The 23,331-nt window shown below is 44.3% G+C and overlaps 1 protein-coding gene across 1 annotated transcript in view; it reads right to left on the reverse strand.

Moving 5' to 3' along the window:
* Nucleotides 1-2,208: 2,208 nt before the first annotated feature.
* Nucleotides 2,209-23,331, reverse strand: part of mon1a (MON1 secretory trafficking family member A) — a 39,936-nt gene continuing 18,813 nt past the window's right edge. Inside the window, exons 3-6 of the mRNA XM_048547671.2 lie at nucleotides 22,248-22,700; nucleotides 17,591-18,356; nucleotides 10,936-11,083; nucleotides 2,209-8,933 (exon numbers count right to left, since the gene is read on the reverse strand). Coding sequence (XP_048403628.1) covers nucleotides 8,793-8,933; nucleotides 10,936-11,083; nucleotides 17,591-18,356; nucleotides 22,248-22,700 — 1,508 coding nt within the window. The 3' untranslated portion in view covers nucleotides 2,209-8,792. The remainder of the gene's footprint in view (nucleotides 8,934-10,935; nucleotides 11,084-17,590; nucleotides 18,357-22,247; nucleotides 22,701-23,331) is intronic.

Genomic DNA, 23,331 nt, shown 5'->3' on the forward strand with positions numbered 1-23,331 from the left:
CAGGGGACTTATCTATCTTCACCCTCTGTAGGATTTCTAATACCTCGTCCTTGTGAACCTCAATCCCACCTAGTCTAGTAGCCTGTATCTCAGTATTCTCCTTGACAACATTGTCATTTTCTAGAGTGAATTCTGTCGAAAAATATTCATTTAGTGCTTCCCCTATCTCCTCTGACTCCACACACAACTTACCACTACAATTCTTGATTGACCCTAATCTTACTTTCGTCATTCTTTTATTCTTTAAATACCTATAGAAAGCCTAAGGGATTACCCTGATCCTATCCGCCAACAACTTCTCATGTCTCCTCCTGGCTCTTCTGAGCTCTCTCTTTCGGTCTTTCCTGGCTACCTCGTAGCCCTCAAGTGCCCTAACTGAGCCTTCACATCTCATCCTAACATAAGCCTTCTTCTTCCACTTGACCAAAGATTCCACTTCCTTCATAAACCACGGCTCCCGCGCTCTACAGCTTCCTCCCTGCTTGACAGGTACATACTTATCTGGGACACACAGGAGCTTTTCCTCGAATAGGCTCCACATTTCTAATGTGCCCATTCCCTGCAGTTTCCTTCCCCATCCTATGCTCCTTAAATCTTGCCTAATCTCATCATAATTGCCTTTCCTCCAGCTATAACTCTTGCCCAGTGGTATACACCTATCCCTTTCTATCACTAAAGTAAACATAACAGAATTGTGATCACAGATAACAAAGTGTGGAGCTGGATGAACACAGCAGGCCAAGCAGCATCTCAGGAGCACAAAAGCTGACATTTCGGGCCTAGACCCTTCATCAGATGAAGGGTCTAGGCCCAAAACGTCAGCTTTTGTGCTCCTGAGATGCTGCTTGGCCTGCTGCGTTCATCCAGCTCCACACTTTGTTATCTTGGATTCTACAGCATCTGCAGTTCCCATTATCACAGAATTGTGATCGCTATCACCGAAGTGTTCACCTGCTTCCAAATCTTACACCTGGCCAGGCTTATTACCCATGCTTGACAAATATTGATTTTTTTTATGAGGACATGACCAGTAAAGCAGACAAGGGTGAATCACTGGATGCTGTGTATGCGGACTTTCAAAAGGCATTGACAAAGGTCTCACACTAATGATAACAAAGTGTGGAGCTGGATGAATGTTAAGAACGTAGTGCCTCACAAGAGTGTTAAATGCTGCATCTGTGAAGAAAAAGTTCAGAGTTAACATTTTGGGATTAATGATACTTCCTCAGAACCAGTACCCGTCTTCGGACTGTGGGAGAAAACTAGGGCACCCGGAGGAAACCCACAAAGACACAGGGAGATAACAACGTGTAGAGCTGAATGAACACAGCAGGCCAAGCAGCATCCTAGGACCCTTCATGAAGGGTCTAGGCCCGAAACGTCAGCTTTCCTGCTCCTAAGATGCTGCTTGGCCGGCTGTGTTCATCCAGCTCTACACCTTGTTATCTTGACTCTCCAGCATCTGCAGTTCCTATTATCTCTAAGACACAGGGAGAATGTGCAAACTGCACCCAGTTGCCCGAGGGTGGAATCGAATCCAGGTCCGTGCTGTGAGGCAGCAGTGCTAATCATCGAGCCACTGTGCTGCTCCCAATTTCTTTTTTAAAATCAAAACATCTAGTCTAATGCTGCCCAAGTAATATTGTTGTAAAAATAAATCCATTCAGTTCACTAACATCCCTCAAGGACAGAAATCCACTATTGTTGCCTTTTCTGCCCTACATGTGACTCCAGACTCACAGAAATGTGATTCTTCAATACCCTTCAAAATGGCTTGGAAACCCAATCAGCTCAAGGGCAATTACAGAAGGGCATTAAGTTCCAAACTCACCAATGATGCCTACATCCCATGGAAGAATTAAGGCACAAACAGGAATGAACTACGTGGACCTGACTGGCTGTATATTCCAGGGTGGGGCTTGCTGCCTGTAATTTACCCAAAACCTTTCTTCAGCCTTTTGATTTATTGCAGTCACATGTACCGAAGTACAGTGAAAAGCTTTGTTTGCAAGCAGTACAGGCAAATCATAGTAGGCAAGGACATACTGATCACAGGGTGCTTAGACAGAGTGAGGCAGACAGGGGGTGCTCCTTATTATTCCAAATCCTGGTCCATAATCACCCTTTGATTTCCCTTATCAAAAGAGTTTAAAACAGTTAAACTTGTGTTTCTTTTTAAATATGTGACAAAAAACCCCAAATCTCACAATTTATTTATTTCTTGCAATTGTTTAATTAGCGTACAAATCATTTTCACATACTTAATTGAAATAGTAATTGTAAAAATTCAAACCAAACAATAAACATATTTGCATCTTCCTTAATTACAGTGCATTGGCATTTCATCATGTCCCCTATTTCCACTAGAGAGAGCAATTCTCCAGTCTTCCTCTAGACAGACACAATGCAAACAATATTAAATTCCTTCCAGTTCTTGTAACATTTTAGATGAATTAAGACTCTAGAAAACACATGTATAATTATTACATGTATATTAATACAACATTAATAATGTGAGTAAGATTCTGGTCCTTTAACTCAGCCAGTCACTCTCCCTGAGGAGTAATCTACTACCGAATCCTCAACAATTGTAATTGAAAGTTAATGTGGCACCAACAAATTTTTAATTTTCAGTTAAGAATGTAGTGCCTCACAAACAGTGTTAAATGCTGCAGGTAGGCCTTCATTGATTTATCGATTCAGAGGTGGCAGCCTTGACAATGACATTGTAAGGCTAGTTAAGCACACCAGGGAACAGAAGGGAGCTGTGAAACTGGAGCACTATCTCCAGACACAGATCAGATTTACATTAACCATTATATTACATTCAGGAGAATTCAGGTCCGCCTCCTCAAACTCCAGCCTTGCAGCACCAAGATAAATCTAGGAGAATGATCTCTCTCTCTCTCTGCGAAAGCATTTGAGAAATAATAGATAACCATTGCATGCCCTAAGCAAAAAGAACAAGATTGCTACAATTCATTTTAACAATGGGTCTGACAAAGGTTTATCCACAGTCCACTGCACACAACATGGAGAATTTTTGGTTCCTCCCACCCATTCCAATTGTTGAGAAGTGGTGGGTATTTTTTTGACAAGTAATCAGCAGGTAAAGATATTACTATGTGCCAGTGACAAGTGATGCCTTTTGCTGGTTAATGAGCTCAAAAGCCCCAGTAGATCCTTCAAAAAGAGAATTGGGATTCCACATCTATATCCCAGTCCCTGATTGGAGTCCAGGCTTGTGTTAACAAACAAGCTTGCCGAGGCTATACTCAGCGGTGTTAATATCAAAGATTGCCCGAGAGAGGCTGGGGTGTTCTAACAGAGGTCCAGTAATACATCCATTTGAAGAGCATGATTTGGTCAGAGAAACAATGGAAGCCTTGCTAAGGTCCTGCAGTAGAAACAGCTACCAGAACACTCCACAGCTAGGTGTTTAAATCTGGTCTCAAAGGGTAGATAAGAAAGTGGAATTCAAAACACAAACAGATCAGCCATGATCTTAATGAATGGCAGGGTAAGCTTGAGGGGCTGAATGGCCTAATTCTGCTCCTAATTTGACATTTGTATGTTCTTTCTTTGACTGTTGGCTGAAAAGTATGGTTGTGCAGAAAGCTGTCCATTTCACTATTTATTCTGTCCATGATAGACCCTCAGAATGAGAATGATACATGCTCAGGCCGAGAAGCCTCTTATTGCAGTGGTTAAACTTTACAGAATCATAAAGTCAAAGGAAGAGGCCAATTTGGACCATCGAGCCCATGTTGGTCATCAATGGCGTTCTCATTCCTCCAGTCAATGCCTCTTGGCCCTTTAAGTTTATTTCCCATCTACGTTTCCATGGACATTATTAACTATCGCCCCTTCCATCTACCTCATGGGCAGCAAGTTCCAGGTCATTCCAGTTCATTGCATTAAAAAGAAAATTCTTCTTCTCCATCTTTTGTCCAAGCTTTCAGAATCAGTTTATGTCAGTTTATATCCCCATCAGTTAATGGGTACAGCATTTATTTTGGTCATGAATCTAAACTTGCCCAAGCCAAGCATGCTTCCATTAATCTCCTTTACTTCAACAGGGAACATCTCCAGTTTCTCCATGCTAATCCCTCATCCCAGGAACCATTCTGATAAATCATAGAATCCCTACAGTGTGGAAGCAGGCTATTCAGCCCATCAAGTACACGCCAACCTTCCAAAGAGCATCGCATAGAGACCCAGCCCCCACCCTGTCCCTCTAGCCCTGCATTCTCCACAGCCAATCCACCTAACCTGCACATCCCTGAATGTTGTGGGCAATTTACCATGGCCAATCCCCCTTACCTGCATACCTTTGTCCGTGTAAGAAAACTGGAGCACCCCGGGGGAACACACGCAAACACAGGGAGAATGTGCAAACTGCGCACAGACAGCCACCCGAGGGTGGGATTGAGCCCTGGACCGTGAGCAGTGCTAACCACTAAGCCACTGTGCCACCCAAATCTCTGCCCTACCACCACAGCCGCCTAGAGCTGTGCGTGTGCACATGTGGAATATTTTATTGTCAAACTGCAAGGGTGTCAAATCTCAACATGCAACCTAATAGTGCCGAGCCTGCCACACTCCACCTGCAGTTTGTATGTGTGCAGTGTTTAATGTTGGGGTAAGCTTTCACCTCTACACTCGGTGCCTGGAAGGGAACGTTTTGCATGGTAGCAGCACAGCCTCTCGGCTACCAACAAGACTCCCCTTGACAAGAGGAGATTCTGGCCTTGTGCCTACTTTGCGTTTGATAAAGCTAACCAAGCCTTTATAATGTAACAACAGTTTTGGCCATACCGCGTCACAGGTAGTAATCTGATCACAGTCCCAAACTCGATGCAATTTCTGCACAAAATAGCACTCCCTGTTGCAACAAAGTGACACAGAGCAAAGCAAGGAGCGAAAAAAATAAAAGCTAGAAATACTCAGCAGGTCTGGCAGCAGCTGCGGAGACAGAAATCGAGTCCACGTTTCAGATCTGAGAGCTTCCATTGTCAAAGTCTTTACAGTTTATCTTCGGAAAAGCACTAACAATGAAAGGCAAAAGCAGGAACAGAGAGAGGGTGCAATGGGCCCAGTTTAACATATTGTATTAGGAAAACAGGAACCGTTCAAAACACAAACACACACCACACACACCCACCCACACACACACACACACACACACACACACACACACGTGTCTTCCACAAATACACACATATAAACCTAGATGTAGATACACACAAATAGTGTCACACACACACACACATATATATATATATATATATAATAAAATAGGGTGTAAGACCAATGCTTAAGAGATGAACAGCTGACTCATTTAAGCACTGAAATAAGATATTTTGGCGAATAAACAGTACATCAGATTGCCATGGTCACTAACAGAAAGACAAATAAAGTGAGTCTAGGTTTCATACATTCGCGCTGAGGGCAGGGAGCAGTAATGTTGTTTCATGTAGAGGCATTTACAGCAAATGTATCTATGTACCAAACACATGGCTGGAATGTATTTGCAGTGTAATGTCACATTAGAAAGATATAATTAACACTGAACATAATGAGCATCCCCAGGGAGTTTTACCCAGTCACCATGAAACTAGTATGAGCAGTCAAGGTGTCCACCATCTCAACATGACATGATAACAGCGCCCCACTGAGCAATTCTCAAAACCAATCTCCCAGACATGCCATGTAATTAGTTATATCAGTGTCTCAATCAATAAAGAATGCTAAATTGGTGTCTCACTATTTCCTAGTTAGTCATCAAGCTTATGTGAAAGGAAAAGAAATAACTATCTACCGAATCCAACATATTATGTTTAGATTGTCAGAATCAGGTGAGGTGAGGTGACAAAGCAACTCTTTATTTAATCATCCAAAGTCCAAAGGTGTGCTGCAGCTGGAAGCCATTTACAAATGTTCTCTGGATTGTGTAAGTTGTTAGTAAGAAATAATATCATCTGTTTCAAATGACAGCATTTGCTGTGTATGAAAACATCAGGCTGTTTACAACCTGAAAAACTCACTCGACAGAATTATCAGTGTGTCGGAAAATCCCTTTCTACTTTTATTTCTCTCTTTTTCTCTCTCTCTCTCTCTCTCACACACACACACAGACACACATTCTCCCTCAAACACACCTATGCACATACTGATAGCCTGTGTCATTATGATCTGGTGCATTCTTTAAAAGTCTTTTCACTTTTTATATTCCCACATTCCTCCCTCTACCTCCAGGTGTCTTTTCTGGAACTAATTTTGTTAAGAAACACCTATTTTTGTGACGAAGGAAGAGCAAGACGGAGAGAGAGCGAGCGCGCGAGAGCGAGAGAGCGAGAGACACAGAACGAGACAGACTGCAAGAATAACAGACAGACAGAGAAAGACACAGAGAGTAAGAGAGGCAGAGAGGGAATATACAAGCTCTAAAATAAGCATCATACAGGGCTCAAAACAGACAAACATCCTTCTCCAGAGATGCTGCCTGACTTGCTGTGTTTCTCCAGCAGTTTCTGTTTCCGTTGTTAAAGATTTTGAGGGGTCTTAGCAGACAGTGAACGAGGAGAGGTTTCCTCTTGTGAGAAAATCCAGAACCAGGGATCGCTGTTTAAAAGTAAGGGGCTGTCCATTCAAAACAAGAGCTGAGGAGAGGCCTTTTTCTCCCCCTCACAGAGGGCCTTGAGTACTTGGGACTTGTTTTCCCCCCCCAAAAGATGACAGAAGCACAGTTTTTGAATACCTTTAAGTCAGAGGTGGATCAATTCTTGACAAGCAAGGGGGTGAAATGTTGTCAGTTCTGGCCATGAATGTGCAAGTGTCAGATCGGCCACAATCTTACTCAATGGTGGAGCAGGTTATTGTGGGCCGAATGGCCTACTCCTGGCCTTAATTTGCATATCCGTATGGCTCCAAAGTTTGTCAATCTGATCAAAGTCTACAGCTGACTTTAAATACCACATTATTTTCACACTGCTCTGCTCTTCCAGCAAGTTGCAACCATGAGGGGTTTTTTTAAAAATACATCAGAAGGCAAAGCACCAGGAGTCAGTGATACATGGAATGACATTCTAAAATAACTCACATCACCCTCAATTCTGCCAATTTTCTGAGACCGAGCTGCCATTAAAGTAATTCGTTGACTATTCACATTCACACTTGAAAGCTATAAAGCTTAAGCATTAGGAGTCTGTGTTAGGCTCTTCCTGATGTTCGTCATTTCCAGGACAATTCAACTTGTTTGAGGTTCTCTCAGGACGATAGCCAACATTGGGCATCACTGTCCTGAGGGTGTTGGCAAAAGCAACTGAAAATCTCACTGAATATCCAAGGTTCAGCTCAGTGCCCATGACATAATCAGTGCAACATAAACACCTCAACACACATTGAAACTCTCACATTTTATCTCAAATCCCTCTGGAGCCTCATTCTGCAGGCCCGAAACCCTCCAGGAAGTTGACACTCCTCCAAGCTGGCCTCTTGGGTACTTCATTTCATTTGCTGCATATTTTCTGGCTGTGCCCTCAGGTACCAAAAGGCCTGAGCTTTGGAATTCTCTCCCTGATCCTCTCTGCACTCAGTCTTCCTGGTAGGATGTACTCATTTGGAGCATTGAGAGATCTGGTGTCAAAGTGCATTTGAAAATGCTCCAGTAAAGGATCTTCAGTGACATTAAAGTCCTTTTAAGGAATGAAAGTTGTTGTTCTGACAGAACAAAATCATAGCTGTGTTATTTACTGAGGTGGACCTCCCTCTTATTGCCTAGTCACAGAATGCAAATCACCAGGCAAGGGTCACAAACCCTTCTGGCCACTTCCTGGATTCTCATTGATTTTAATCCACAGAAACCCTCCCACGTTCATCACATATTTTCCACCAAACGTGGCAACAGTCTGAGGAATGCTCACATCTTCGACTTTTTGTTTTATTATTCCTTTCTAATACCCGATTTGTTATACATCGGAATTTACACAAGTTCACTTTAAGGTATGCGACACAATTACAAATAGTCCCTGATCAGCGGAGGCAAAGGTTTTCGGTTATTAGGATAAACTTAGGTTTATTTTAAAACAAAACAGCTGTCGTCTTAAAAGACAAATCTTTGATAGAACGGGCTTGAGGCCAAGTGGCATCCTCCCCACAGTCACAGTTTCCACCATCCGCAGCCTCACTCTCACAATCTCTGGGTTTGTCTGCGGAAAGATCGATGAGGATTTTTCTCCAGGCTCACCTCAGTTTTTGTGGCAGCTTCGGCAGGTTTCTTTTTTGTTTAAAAAAAGGTGGAAACCATGCCAGCGCAGGATGTTGTAAGGATTTCTGATAACCCTGGGCCCCCTTGCTGACTATCAGGGGTAATCTCTGAAGCACCAGGACTAATGTGGAGCTGTAACAATGTTGTACGAGTACTGGGTTAGATTGTTTCTTGTCCCTAGAGACCAGCAAACATCCAGGTGTAACTGCATAGCACAGGGCCAGTTATGATGATAGAGATTCAGGGTTTGTGGGGTGGGGGCAAGAGAGCAGGAATGGGGGAAATAAAACCCAAAACGGTGGTGACACCCAATTGGTGCGCAGTACTTACAAATGATGCAGTGTTTCTTTTTTTCCTAATATAAATGGCTTATATCTCACCGCCTCATCTGTTTGGAAAGAAAGCTGTGAGACAAACATTAGTGGTCAGCAGCCTTCCAGGTCCCCCGTGTCATGTTCAGTCGGTCGGTCAGTTTGGGTTTTTGGTCAGTAGTGAGGGAATCACTCCATCGCAACACCCTGCGTCAGTATGTCACAGGGTTGAGGATGAACAGCTTGTCTTCTTCTTTCCTGATCCACTTCATTAGTTTGCTAATGGCACCTACTGCAGTCGCTTTGGTTGACAAAGGAGAGGAGCACATGTAGAGTTCAAATCCACTTGTCACCTGAAAGGTGAGACAGAGGCAGGGCAGAGGTTAGGGAAAGAAAGAAATGAGAAACTCTCATCATTCACTCACATCAACATTGACAAACATTTCGGCTTTGGGAGGGGGGGTGGGGGGCTTTGAAATGCACTGCCTGGAAGCGTGGCAGGTCCAATCAAGACAGTTAAGGGGCGATCGAATGATTATTTAAGTAGGAATGGTGTGCAGGGTCACAGGGAAAAGGCAGCAGATTGTCACCGAGTTAACATGCTCAGGGGGCTGGGTGCAGACATTTTGGACCAAATGGCCTCTTCTGGCACGCAATAATTCCATGATTCTCCACCAACTCTGCCTTCTTGGAGAAGAGGGGTTCAAACACCGACAGGGCCAGGCACCTTGGTGTTACTTTAACACGAGTTAATAGAAATAGCATTGGCCACATCACATCGACGACATTAATGAGTGTTCTCCTTCTGTAATCCCAGCACAGGCACAAGCATGGGCAGAATCAAGCGTAGGCCATTCGGCCCCTCAAGCCTGCTCTGTCATTCAATAAGATCGCCGTTGTTTGGTTAGTGTTTTGAAATCCATATTCCCACCTGCCGTCAATAGCCTTTGATTGCCCCTGCCCAACAGGACTCCATCTAGCTGTCCCTTCGACATAATCCACAACCCCACCTCCACCACCTTCTGACATCGAGGGGTCCCCTGCCGCAGAAAGGCTGACCCCTGACTTTATAACTGTGCGGCCTAGTTCTGGACTTGCCTTACACAATGTCGATCCATAAAGGATTGGCTTCAGAATTCACTCCCTCTCCAGTTAACCACGCAGCATCCTTAGATCAAGTACTGCACTGGGCTAAGCACGGGGGAAGTCAATTATAGTTACCCCATCAGTTGCAAGTGGGAGAACCTTTAACCCAGATTCAGAGTAATGCCCTTGATACCTGACCTCAACAACACACCTCCCTGGGTCCTGATAACACCGTTATTTACTACAACACAGATACAACACAGATCCAATGCAGCAACTAAATCCAGGTTTCAACTGATATTCACTCACCAATGCCAGTGGCTGATCTGTGTGTTCCTCTCCAGTAACATTACAGGGGTGCATTGCTCAGGGGGCTAGTTGGAAAGTCGGGCTCCTCCTTTATCAAAATTCATTGAGAGGTTCACTTTTCAGTGTCCATGTGACAATAATGAATCGAATCAAAGGGTAGTGGGCATCTCTGGCTGGGCCAGCATTTATTGCCCATCCCTAATTGCCCGGGCGGCAGTTCAGAGTCAACCACATTGCTGTGGGTCTGGAGTCACCTGTAGGCCAGAACAGGTAAGGATGGCAGGTTCCTTCCCTAAAGGACATTGGAATGCAATGAACTACTTTGCTGTAACCACATTTCGCACTCAGGGGATTTACTGCCAAGCTTGCTCTTCTGTCACCTCTCATCCAGAGGTCAGGGGTATTGACCACACATTTCTGGCTCATTCTTGGCCTGTGTAGTGCCTTCAAAACTCCAGGTGACCCATCATGTTAATCGCTGACTATTTTATCGAGTTATTTGTATGATTGTAAATTCAGCTGTTTATATTTGGTTTAAATGAAAGTTGTCGAGAGGGACACCAAGAGGTCTGGGGTGCCACTTACTTTCCGACGATCAAAGAATCCCTACAGTACAGGCTACTTCCCATGGCCAATCTACCTAAGCTGCACATACTTGGACTGTGGGAGGAAACCTGAGCACCCAGAGGAAACCCACGCAGACACGGGGAGAGTGTGCAAACTCCACACAGACAGACAGTCACCTGAGGGTGGAATCGAACCCACTACGGTGCTATGAGGCAGCAGTGCTAACCACAGAGCCACTGTGCCGGCCTCAACCTGATGATTCTAGGATCTAATTTAGAGCCCGACCCGGGAGCTGAGTTTAAGCTCGGAGGAGGTTGGTGTGGAGCGTAAACACTGGCAAGGTGGTGCTGCGTTGATGCAAGGTGCTAGAATGTTCCGAGCCTGGTTTCTTACCCATGCCAATAAATTTTCCCGGTCTCCCGCATAATAGATGTACTTCAGAGGCCTTGCAGAGTTGTGAACCCGGCTGTACAAATACTGATACAATCCCAGCAGCCGCGCCTGTTCTTCCTCAGCTACGTAAGGAGCTTCAACCTCTGGGCTAGCAAACAGAATAAAAATACACAAGACATTTAGATTGCCTTGGATCCAAAGCAACAGCCAAGAAAAATCTGAAATAAGACACAGGAAGAACATAATTCTATGCATATTTGGAGAAATGAATCTTCATCTGACTGCAAAATACATTTGAAAGGAAGATGTTTGCTTGTTGAAATAAACTTTCTGCACCATCCCTGAGGGAGACAGTACCACCACGGCATTTGTATCCCAGGCTTATCCTCTGGGGAAACAAAATAGAGAAAAAAAAAGTGTTGGGAAAACTCCACAGGAGTCATTAATGGATCTGAAACTTTAACTCAGTACCTCTCTGCAACTCAACATGGAATATGTACTCCTTCAGTTTAAGTATTATTAGGAAGAGGGGAACCCCTCCATCAATTAAACCAAACCAAAGCCCCCAATCTGATGTGACAGGAGTAGAGATTCCCTTCTAATAATTACACCTGAAACACCTCGAGAAGCTTGCCTTGTCCCTCGTAATCTGTGAAAACAGTGGTTAAAAGAACGAATACCCCAGATCCGTGGTTTATAAATTACAGAAACAATTTATTTATTTAATCCTAACAAATGAACAAGTTAACGGAATTGCGAACAAACTGAATAAATCCCCCGTAAGTACGAACTATTCCCTAACTGAACTAAATTCTACTGGAATGTTGTTCAAATAAACATAAGTCCCACTTATATAAACCCAATAATAAATTAAAACTTAATTTCTCGAACTTCACACAGAATGTGCCTTCTGGAACACTCTGCCTTCTGTTGATCTCAAGGCATAAACACCTTTCTTCTGCTGATTTGGACATCTGGGATGTTTTCTCTTCAATTTCTCCAATGAGGACTCCAAGCTAAAAATGCCATGGTGATACCTTTGCTGTATTGGAAGTTGCTTTCTTAGAGAGCTTTCCAATTTCTTGAGAGAGCTAGGTGCTTATTTCTCAGATGTCAGTTCGCTCGCATTCTGATTTTCAAAAACCCTCTCCGTATATACCTTGGATGACATATCAATTTTCTTTCAATGGCATTGGTCTGAGGTTGTCAAAGCCATCAGATTTAAATACAATTGGCTTTCAATTGCCATGTGCTTTGTTTAAATTAATTGGCTGATTCCAGTTCATTGACAAAACATCAAAACAAAACTAAGGTTTCCAATCACACAGCTAATGGAAACAGGTTTCCACTTTAGAACTGGCTGTACATCTTCAGCTACACACAGACATTTTATTCTTGTATAAATCTCTAAGCTTAGAAAAGCACTTTATCTCTTGAAAGGGACCACACACTCTACACAACTTTGTAACAGTATCTAATGCTCTATTAAAGTGAGGGGTTTGCTAAATTTAATTTTGAACAAGTTGTGAGTTTAAATTCACTTTGATACAACGAGGTTTCAAAAGAGAGCTGGATATATATTTGACAGGATGAATTTAGAGGCTATGGAGGTAGAGCTGGAGAATGGGGCTAGCTGGGTAGCTCCTTCAGGAGCCAGTATAGGCACGATGGGTTGAATGGCCACTTTCTGTACTTTAAAATTATATGATTTATTTTTTATTCTATGATTCTACTGAGGTGCTGAGCTGAAACTCCATTAGATGTTTTGCTTTTATTTTAATGCTCTTGGAGCACAGATTTAAATCGCACTACAGCAGCTGGTGAAGTTTAAATTCAGGAAATAAATCCAGAATGCAAAATGAGCCTCAGTCACGGTGACCATGACAACTAGCATCCATTCTTATAAAAAAACCCATCTGGTTCACCGACAGTAGGAACTGCCGATGCTGGAGAATCTGAGAAAACAAGGTGTAGAGCTGGATGAACACAGCAGGCCAAACAGCAACAGAGGAGCACGAAGGCTGACATTTCAGGTCTGGACCCTTTTTCAGAAAAAAGTGTTCATCCAGCTCAACACCATCTGGTTCACTAATGTCTTTTAGGGAAGGAAACTGCCATCCTTACCTGGTCTGGCCTAGATGTGGCTCCAGCCCCACAGCAATGTGGCTGGCTCTTAACTGCCCCCAGAGATGGCCCAGCAACCCACTTAGTTCAAGAGTAATTAGGAATGGGCTATAATGCTGACCTTGCCATCAAGACCTACAGCGCATGAAGGAATTTTTTTCTTAAATTTATGGGATCTGATTGCATGGAAAATAAATTAAAAGTAGTTAATTCACCATGAACTGCTTCGGGCTCTACATTTACTCACTCATGCTTTTCACCTGAATAGCCAGGTGTTTCTTGGAAAGGGGCCTAACTTATTACTTCTGTTGGAGCCCCTCGCTGATTTTCCATTATTTTCATGCTTTATTTTATCATTTTTTGCTTTGGAGCTTGGGGCTGACAGCTGAGAGCTTAAAGGTGACTTTTGGACTGTGTGCACCAGTTTCTTTAAGCGATAGAGAACAAACAAGCTGTTATTTCTTTGTGAGGCCTGGCCTGAAAGTTAACCACAGGTTATTTGTTGCTAAAAGGTGCTCTGTAGCCACTTCAACTCCAGAGAGATGTTATGTTCAAACAGAAGTCAGATGTTGAATGTTAACTGGGATCTCATAGGGAGATGGCAATTCTGGCAAGGAGAGGCCACAGTTTGAATAGGTTTTTGCAGTGCATTTTGGGTCAGAAGGATTTTGCCCCGAGAAGTTGTGGGTCAGAAATAAGATTGCTCCCTCGTTGTTGTCTCATTATCAACTTATTGAAAGGTCAGAGAATAGAATCTAAGTTATAGGAATTAATTTCTCTCGAGCCTGCTATCTAAATGCATCAGTGAATTCAGAAACGGAACTCCATCAACAAACACATTGAGTTAGACCCTGTGTACAAACCATTGAGAAACAGAACCAGAAGTGGTACCAAACACCCCAACAAACTGGAGTCATAAATAACAAGCAGGACAGAACACCGATACTTCACCAGAGGTACACTGACAATGTTACCTCGCAGGATGATGAAGCATTTGCAACCAAACTCACCGGTTCAGCAAGCAAGTCTACAACCTCAACAGAAACCGCGCAAGACATAATCCTACTTTCCACTGTCGATATAGATTGTGGAGTTTGCTAAATGAACTAGCCAGTTACATCTCATTTACTTTTCCCTTAATTGTGTCTGTTTGTCTGTCTGTCTTTGTAGGAGAATGAGGGTTAGAATTGAGGAAGATTGGGCTTGACCATAGACACTAATTAGATTACTTTGTTGTTTAAATTTGCTCTGGTAACGTTACTGTGCTGTTGTCATAGAATCCCCACAGTGTGGAAGCAGACCATTCACCCATCTAGTCCACATCCGATCCTCTGAAGAGCATCCCATTCCAACCCACCCCCACTACCCTATCCCTGTAACCCTACATCTCTCATGGCCAATCCACCTAACCTGCACATCTTCAGACTGAGAGAGGAAGTCGCAGTGCCTGGTGGAAACCAATGCAGGCATGGAGAGAATGTGCAAACTCCACACAGACAGAGAGTCACCTGACGGTAGAATCGAACCCAGGACCTTGGTGCTGTGAGGCAGCAGTGCTAACCACGCCGCCCAACACTTGTTCATAAATTGTTAAATCTCTTGCTCTAAAAACTTAGTGTCTAATATCAACTATTCATAAATTCTGGGACTAGTTATTAAAAAATGTCTGATTGGGAACTGTTGGGATCAATTTTTAGGATCTTTGAAAGTTTTTAATTTTACTGTGCTGTGGCGTTCAAGTGCATAGCTCCCTCAAAGTTGCCACCCAAGTGAATAAGGTTGTTAAGAAAGCATATGGTGTTTTGGCTTTCATTAACAGGGGGATCGAGTTGAAGAGCCGCGAGGTTATGCTGCAGCTCTACAAAACCCTGGTGAGACCACACTTGGAATATTGTGTCCAGTTCTGGTCGCCCTATTATAGGAAAGATGTGGAGGCTTTGGAGAGGGTGCAAAGGAGGTTTACCAGGATGCTGCCTGGACTGGAGGGCTTGTCTTACGAGGAGAGGTTGACTGAGCTCAGACTTTTCTCTCTGGAGAGAAGGAGGAAGAGAGGTGACCTGATCGAGGTGTACAAGGTAATGAGAGGCATGGATAGAGTCGATAGCCAGAAACTTTTCCCCAGGGCAGGATTGACTGCCACGAGGGGGTCATAGTTTTAAGGTGTTAGGAGGAAGGTATAGAGGAGACGTCAGAGGGAGGTTCCTCACCCAGAGAGTTGTGAGCACATGGAATACTTTGCCAGTGGTAGTCGTGGAAGCGGAGTCATTAGTGACATTTAAGCGACTGCTGGACATGCACATGGACAGCAGTGAATTGAGGGGAATGTAGGTTAGGTTATTTTATTTTTGGATTAGGATTATTCCACGGCACAACATTGTGGGCCGAAGGGCCTGTACTGTGCTGTACTTTTCTATGTTCTATGTAAGATAGAGGAAGTGAGGCTGACTTCATTTGACTGCCTGTCCCCATGTCAAAACATCCAAGGGATATTCTGTTCATTTCTGACCAATACAGAAGAACATTGATGTTGGACTTCCCAAATGTCTGATACTCTAGTGGTCCTGCTCGAAGGGCAGGACTTGTCATAATGGCAAATGACTGCACAAGCGAGGGCACTACAGAATCACTCAATCTCCAAAAGAGTAAAGAATATTCGAGCTGTACGTTTTCCCGAACAAGAAAAAAAAGGGGGAGATGTCTGCCTGACTTAAGTCTGAGAGAGAATCCTCAGATAGTAGGCGAGAAGCAAAACAAGGGAAAATAAAACTGTTAGATAATAAAATGTGAGGCTGGATGAACACAGCAGGCCAAGCAGCATCTCAGGAGCACAAAAGCTGACGTTTCGGGCCTAGACCCTTCATCAGAGATGAACACAGCAGGCCAAGCAGCATCTCAGGAGCACAAAAGCTGACGTTTCGGGCCTAGACCCTCTCTGATGAAGGGTCTAGGCCCGAAACGTCAGCTTTTGTGCTCCTGAGATGCTGCTTGGCCTGCTGTGTTCATCCAGCCTCACATTTTATTATCTTGGAATCTCCAGCATCTGCAGTTCCCATTATCTCTGATACTATTTTAACCCCCAAAATAAAACTGTTACTCTGGAGGATAATCTGGCGAATTACAATCAGCTGGTAAAATAACAAAGAAGTTGCTATGTGCTGTGACTGCCTATGTAAAATTGGCAAGACAACGCAGATTCTACTCAAGCTGTTCCAAGATGTTAAAAGACACTTCTGGAGCAAGTGGGATTTGAACCTAGGCGTCCAGAGCAGAGGGAGAAACACCACCACGACACTAACGGCAAGCCAATTCCACCTCTTCGCAAACCTGTTCCACACTTATTACTGCAGCAGCCCTTGGAGAGATAGTAGGAACTGCAGATGCTGGAGAATCTGAGATAACAAGGTGTAGAGCTGGATGAACACAGCAGGTCAGGCAGCATCAAAGGAGCAGGAAGGCTGACATTTCTGAAGAAGGGTCTAGGCCTGAAACATCAGCTTTACTGCTCCTCGGATGCTGCTTGACTTGCTGTGTTCATCCAGCTCTACACCTTGTTATCTCAGTCCTTACAGATTCGGAGACTATCAATGACAATTGGCAGAAAAAACTAAGATCAATTTTTGACAGGGGAGCTTGAATGGACTACAAATTGAACAGAGATTATTTGAAACCCATTGCTCCATTGGATTGGAGTAGTTTAATGAAAGCAGCACAGTGGCTCAGTGGTTAACACTGCAGCCTCACAGCACCAGGGACCCAGGTTCAATTCCAGCCTCGGGCGACTGTCTGTGTGGAGTTTGCACATTCTCCCCGTGTCTGCATGGGTTTCCTCCGGGTGCTCTGGTTTCCTCCCACAGTCCAAAGATGTGCAAGCTAGGTGGATCGGCCATGCTAAATTGCCTGTAGTGTTCAGGGGTCTGTAGGTTATAGGGGGATGGGTCTGGGTGGGATGCTGTAAGGGGCGGTGTGGACTTGTTGGGCCAAAGGGCCTGTTTCCACACTGTAGGGAATCTGATCAAACAGATAGTGAAACCATTATCGCACTTGTGTTGTGTTATGATTACTCACTGCACAGCATTCAGTCATCCAGCTGAAATGAAAAGCTGAGAGTTCAAATCTGACTCCGGACTTGAACACAAAATCTATGCCAAAGCACCGGTGCAGTACTGAGGAAGCACCACAGTGTCAAAGGTGCCACCTTTCAGTTCAGGGAGTAAACCAAACACTCTTCTTTGTCCTGGAGCTAAATAATCCCACGGAACTACTGCGAATAAGAGCAAGGGAGTTATCGCTGGTGTTCTGGCTAACATTTATCACTCAGACATCACAAAAGAACAAACAGAATACCTGCTTATTCTCACACTGTTGTTTGTGGGATCTTGCTGTATGCAAACTAGCTACTGAATTCCTACATCACAATAACTTCAGAAGTGCCTTATTGGTATTAAATCACTTTTGAAAATCCTAAGAAAATAAAGAGCGCTTTGCAAATGCAGAGCTTTCGTTTATTTATATCATTTGGATAGCTCCTTACCTCGTGAACAGACCAGAGCTTCTTGATTTGTAGATGAAGTGCCTTAGGTCTGGGATGCCCACTTGAGAAACACTGTAGGATGGAGTCCGCAACTCTTCGAGCAGCGTCTGGAAGGTATTCCGTCTCTTCATGCGCTCCAGAAATTTGCTCTTGCAATTGGAGATGGTAAAGAAGTGCTCGCGGTCGGTGGAGATGAGGAGCAAACACAGGCTGCTCATCTGATCGAGGTAGGAGATGTGAGCATGAAAGAAACCGCTGGAGTTGAACTTGGGCAGGCAGATGGGAGTCCAGGCCTCACCCTCTCGGAAGGAGGTGGAGGCGCTGATGAGGTTGAAGAGTAGATGGAGATCGATGGGGTGCAAGAATTGGTCTTTTTTCCTCACCAGGGTAACCAGTTGGTTCTGAGCAACCAGAATGGAGAAGACGAGACTTTTGTCTTTGGCCTGCTGCAGGCTGCTGCTGATGGTGTCTCTCACAGAGGAGGCCAAGGGCCGGCATCGGACCGCGCAGGTTAAAAAGCTGGGATCTTTGTCCATGAGATCGAGGAGGTGGTCTGTTATCCTCTCAGAGCCCGAAAGCAGCCGGCGGAGATCATAATTCTTCTTCTGATCAAAGATTCTGTTAAGCTGGGTTAAAGTGACCAGGCTAATTATCTGGTAGTAAACATACAGAAGCTCTTTAGCCACTTCCTGCTCTGACTGGCGGGTACGAGCAACAGCGACAAGGACCAGGGGGCTTCGATGAACAAATACCACCTTGTAGCCCTCTGTAATGAACAAAAGCAGGGAATTAATCAACACTCTCTGCACGACAACCCTGTGCTACAAGCAGATGTAAGTGCGGGGAGTCCTCCCATAGCTATTCCATTGCAGAAAGGTAACAAGATGCCACTCAACAAACCAAAATGCCTGCTCCATACGTCCCACTGCTAACTAAAGCCTTTAATCCTTATGGAGAGTTGTGGCGTTCCCAATAAAGTAGGTGTTTCCTTCTTTCAAAGTGTACTGAAAGCTGATCTGCCCACCGCTCACTATTTAAAGTTCCCCTTCCCTCAGAGAGAGCAAGGGGCTCTCTGATCACTCAACCGCATGTTTCACAGCATGGGCCACACAGGCAACTTCAGCTGATGGTCACGGCACAACCATGGTGCAGCTCTCCACTTCAGGGGCAGCACGGTGGCTCAGTGGTTAGCGCTGCAGCCTCACAGTGCAAGGGACCAGGGTTCAATTCCAGCCTCGGGCGGCTGTCTGTGTGGAGTTTGCACATTCTCCCCATGTCTGCATGGGTTTCCTCCGGGTGCTCCAGTTACCTCCCACAGTCCAAAGATGTGCAGGCTAGGTGGGTTGGCCGTGCTAAATTGCCTGTAATGTTCCAGGGGTGTGTGGGTTATAGGGGGATGGGTCTGGGTGGGATGCTTCAAGGGCCGGTGTGGACTTGTTGGGCTGCAGGGCCTGTTTCCACACTATCGGGAATCTAATGTCTTGGTGTCGTCCTTGCCAGAAGGTGCCCAGATGATGGGGCGACTCCATACAAGATATGTCATGGTGGGACCAGGGATCGAGAGGCTTCAGTCACAGAGACAGACTGGGACAACTGGAGACATTTTCATGAAATGAGCAAAATTGCAGATATAGTGAAGAGTTTTAAAAAGGGAAAATGTCAGTCACTTCAGCCATTTGCTGTAAACTCCCCAGTGGCTAATTACAGAAAATGTTTAGGCATATCTGGGAGCATGTATTTACCTCTGGAGCTTTGTCTTAGCCGATGGGTGACTTTAACACAGAGGTTGGTACATGTATGGAATGAGCTGCCAGACAAAGTGGTGGAGGCTGGTATAATTACAACATTTTTTTTCTTTATTCATTCACGGGATGAGGGTGTCGCTGGCTTGGCCAGCATTTAATGCCCATCCCTAATTACCCAGAGGGCAGTTATGAATCAACCACATTGCTGTGGGTCTGGAGTCACATATAGGCCAGACTAGGTAAGGATGGCAGTTTCTTTCCCTAAAGGGCATTAGTGAAACAGACGTGGTCTTTTTTCCGAAAATCAGCAACGGTTTCATGATCATCTTTCGATTGTTAATTCCAGATTTTTATTGAATTCAAATTCCACCATCTGCCGTGGCAGGATTCGAACCCAGGTCCCTGGGCCATTACCCAGGTCTCTGGATTAACAGTCCAGCAACTAGTAGCATTAGGCCATTGCCTCCCCATTTACAAGGAATCTGGACAGATATACAAATAGGGAGGGTTTAAGAGGGATATGGGCCAAATGCTGACAAATGGGACTATGCCTGATTGGGATTTTTGGTTGGCTCAGACAAATTAGACCAAAGGATCTGTATCCGTGCTGCATGACTCTACAACTCTGAACAATGTAGGGAAGAGAGGAGAAGAAGGAAACAATTTTATCATCTTCAGAACTTCTCATCTAATATGGTATTACCTATTCAGAAATGCCTCAAACCAAACAGAGCTAGGGAACAGTTGAGGGTTATATGTTCATTAACATACTGGTTACTTATTCCCCAAATGGTCAGTAGTGCAGGGACTCTTGTATCACATTGGTAGCAGCCCTAACTCAGTGCCAGCAAGGTCTGGTTCAAAACCGACCTGCTCATAACTCATCCAAACAAGTTGATTAAAGATACAGTAAACTTTGTTTCAACCGGCACCTTTTGAACCGACACTCTCAACAGAGCGGCAAAAATCATGTACCTCAAATACCATGAAGTTTACTGTATTAGCACAATCTCTGCGATGCCGGAGTAGTCAGGTGGGGGTGCGAGTGAGAAGGCTCTCTGCTGGTAAGTTTTATTTAAGGCAAAGTTGCATTATTATTTAAGAGATTTATGCTGTAAATAAGGTGTAACAATGACGTGTAGGCCTCCTGTGTTATTATTCTACTGCTTAGTGTGTGTTTGTACATTGACAACATGGACATCATGACTCTGCGGAATATTTGATCAACTGATTCACAGGCAGTGCTGCAGGTGACAGTTACCAAAACATTTGCTGTACCTACATCCAGTAGGGTTGAAGTGGCGAGCAAAAATACAATTCTAACGAGAAAAGAATATGCCTGGACTCTACTTAACTAGTATTCAACCTGGGCATGTAAGAATTGACATTATATGGTTATGGTCACAGTGCATGAACTCTATCACCAGATTGACCAAGAATCTTTTCCACTGTCTGCTAGCGAAGTGCGCTGAAAGAAGTTACAAGTTGATACTCAGCATGTTTGGCAGCTTTGTGAACATATCAGTCTTGGAAGAAGGCTTGAATTGGGGCTTTTGGTTCAGAAGCAGGGACATTACCCAGTGTAAAACAAGGCTGGCAGTAGGTTGGGGCACTGAGTTCATGACCTCGAGAGCACTGTGTTCCTGATCAGCACATGCTACCGAAGACAGAGATGTTTCTGAACAGCATTCACTAACCCTTTCCAATGGGTGACGTTTAGGCAGTCAGACAAACAGATACCAACTTCCCAGCTCGAGATAAGCTATGTTCCAATTCTTTTTGCAAAAAGAGGGATAATGTAAATAGTGGTCAGTGCAATATTATTGTGCTAAGGGGAGGCGGTGGTAATGTCACTTGACTGGCAATCCAAAAAAATCTAAGCTAATGCTCTGGGGACAAGGGTCAAAACTTCACCCATCACTGTAGATGGTAAAATTTGGATTCAATACAGATTTGGAACAAGAATCTAGCCTAATGACGACCATGAAATGTTGATTGTGCTTAAAAACTCATCTGATTCATTAATGTCCTTTAGGGAAGAAAATTTGTCATCCTTAACTGTGACTCATTATCCACAGCAATGTGGTTGACTCTCACCAGTCCTCTGGGCAATAAATGTTGGCCTCATTAGAGAAACACACATCTCAAGAATAACTTTTTTTTAAAAATGATTGCTTCGTTAACCAGTGACATTTTGTTGAAACCTTTTTGCCTTGCACTCATCAAGATAAAGGCAAAAGGGCCAAAATTTCCAAAAGGACCCTTTGTCTCATGTAGTATGAGTTGATGTTCCCTTTGGAAAAAAAAATGGCATTCTTGCATCTGTCCTGATGAGTTTTTCTCCCACAACAATGGACAACAGATTCATGGTTATCACTAGACTCTAAATCCTAGATATTTATTGAATTCAAATTCCACCATCTGCTGTGGCAGGATTCGAACCCGGGTCCCCATAACATTATTTCAGAGATAGTAGGAATTGCAGACGCTGGAGACTGAGATATTTCTGGAGAAGGGTCTAGGCCCGAAACGTCAGCCTTCCTGCTCCTCTGATGCTGCTTGGCCTGCTGTGTTCATCCAGCTCTACACCATAACATTACCTGGGTTTCTGGATTAACAGTGCAGTGATAATACCTCCAGGCCATTGCTGTCCCAAGAGGTGCAAGATTACCAGCGTGAACAGCATATCTGTTTTGTCAGCTGCTTTGTGACTCTGTCCTACCAAGTGACTGCTTGTTGTACCTGCATTACAGCAGGATGGTGGATTTGAAAAGCCAACATTGAGACATGCCTCTTGGAGCAGGTTCACCATCGTGCTCACCCACTCCTTTGTCCACGGGTCCAGTAGAGGAACCATGAAGTCAACAGAACAGTGGAACACAACCAGCTGTAACTGAAACCACTGAACGCACCTGCATGGATGGATTTGATCACATTTTTGCTTGCCTCAATGAAGGACACAAGTGCCACCATCACCCCCATTATGGAGGAGAGAGCTTCCTCTGTCCCGTAACGGGAATAAATCGGTTTCCCAGCGTCACTGAAAACAAAGATGTGTTTCTGGTGCTGCCTCCATGACTCAGCTGTTATGTCCTCCTCTTTCTCCGAGAGCACAGACTCTCTGCGCGACCTCCCAGATGATCCCTCTCCTTCCACGTCGCTGTCCCTCATCTCCTTGTTCACGTCCATCGCGATGCCAGTCAGTTGTGTGCTCAGCTCGTTGAAATCTTTGCTGATTTCTTCGATCTGGGATTCTTCAGTGATGGCCTTGTTAGTACCAACCAGACACCCCTTCATTTCATCATCTGTGGTTAGATCTTCATAAGATCTTGTGTGGATAAACATTGCACTTTCCTGTCCAGCACCTAGACAAAAGGAATACATGCAGATAAATACATGTCTGGCATCTGCCTTGTGACTGGTATTAAGTAAATAATAATGACAAACTGGGAAGGAGTCAAAGGGTCGCTGGATGTACAATAATATCAATTTGGGAAGGAGGTACAGGCTGTAACGTTAGCATAAGATTCGGGTGGTTTATGTGTAGAACAATGGACACATGGGGCAAGAAACAATCTTTGGAATCAATATATCGGTCAGAGTTCAGAAGTCTAGAACTGGAAACCAGTCATAAAATGGAAACCAGTCATAAAATGAAACAGGATATATGTCAGATAGGTACCTGGGATCAGACTATGGCCTGCTGACTATCTGGGAGAAAACTGTCAGGTTGCAGTTGGTCTCTTACTACATGTTTGTTGGCTGCCAACAACGTGCATTTATGTACAGCCTTTAAACTGGTAAGACGTGTGTTTCAGGAAGGTGACAACCTAGTGGTATTATCGCTGGAGTGTTAATCCAGGGACCCACGTAACGAGCTGGGGGCCTGGGTTTGAATTCTGCCACGGAGATGGAGATATTAAATCCCGACAAAGTGGAAGCAGGCCATCCAGATCATCAAGTCCACTCCGACCCTGGGAACAGAGTCTCACCCAG

This window comes from Stegostoma tigrinum, chromosome 11, assembly GCF_030684315.1.
Source record: "Stegostoma tigrinum isolate sSteTig4 chromosome 11, sSteTig4.hap1, whole genome shotgun sequence".
Classification (NCBI taxonomy): domain Eukaryota; kingdom Metazoa; phylum Chordata; class Chondrichthyes; order Orectolobiformes; family Stegostomatidae; genus Stegostoma; species Stegostoma tigrinum.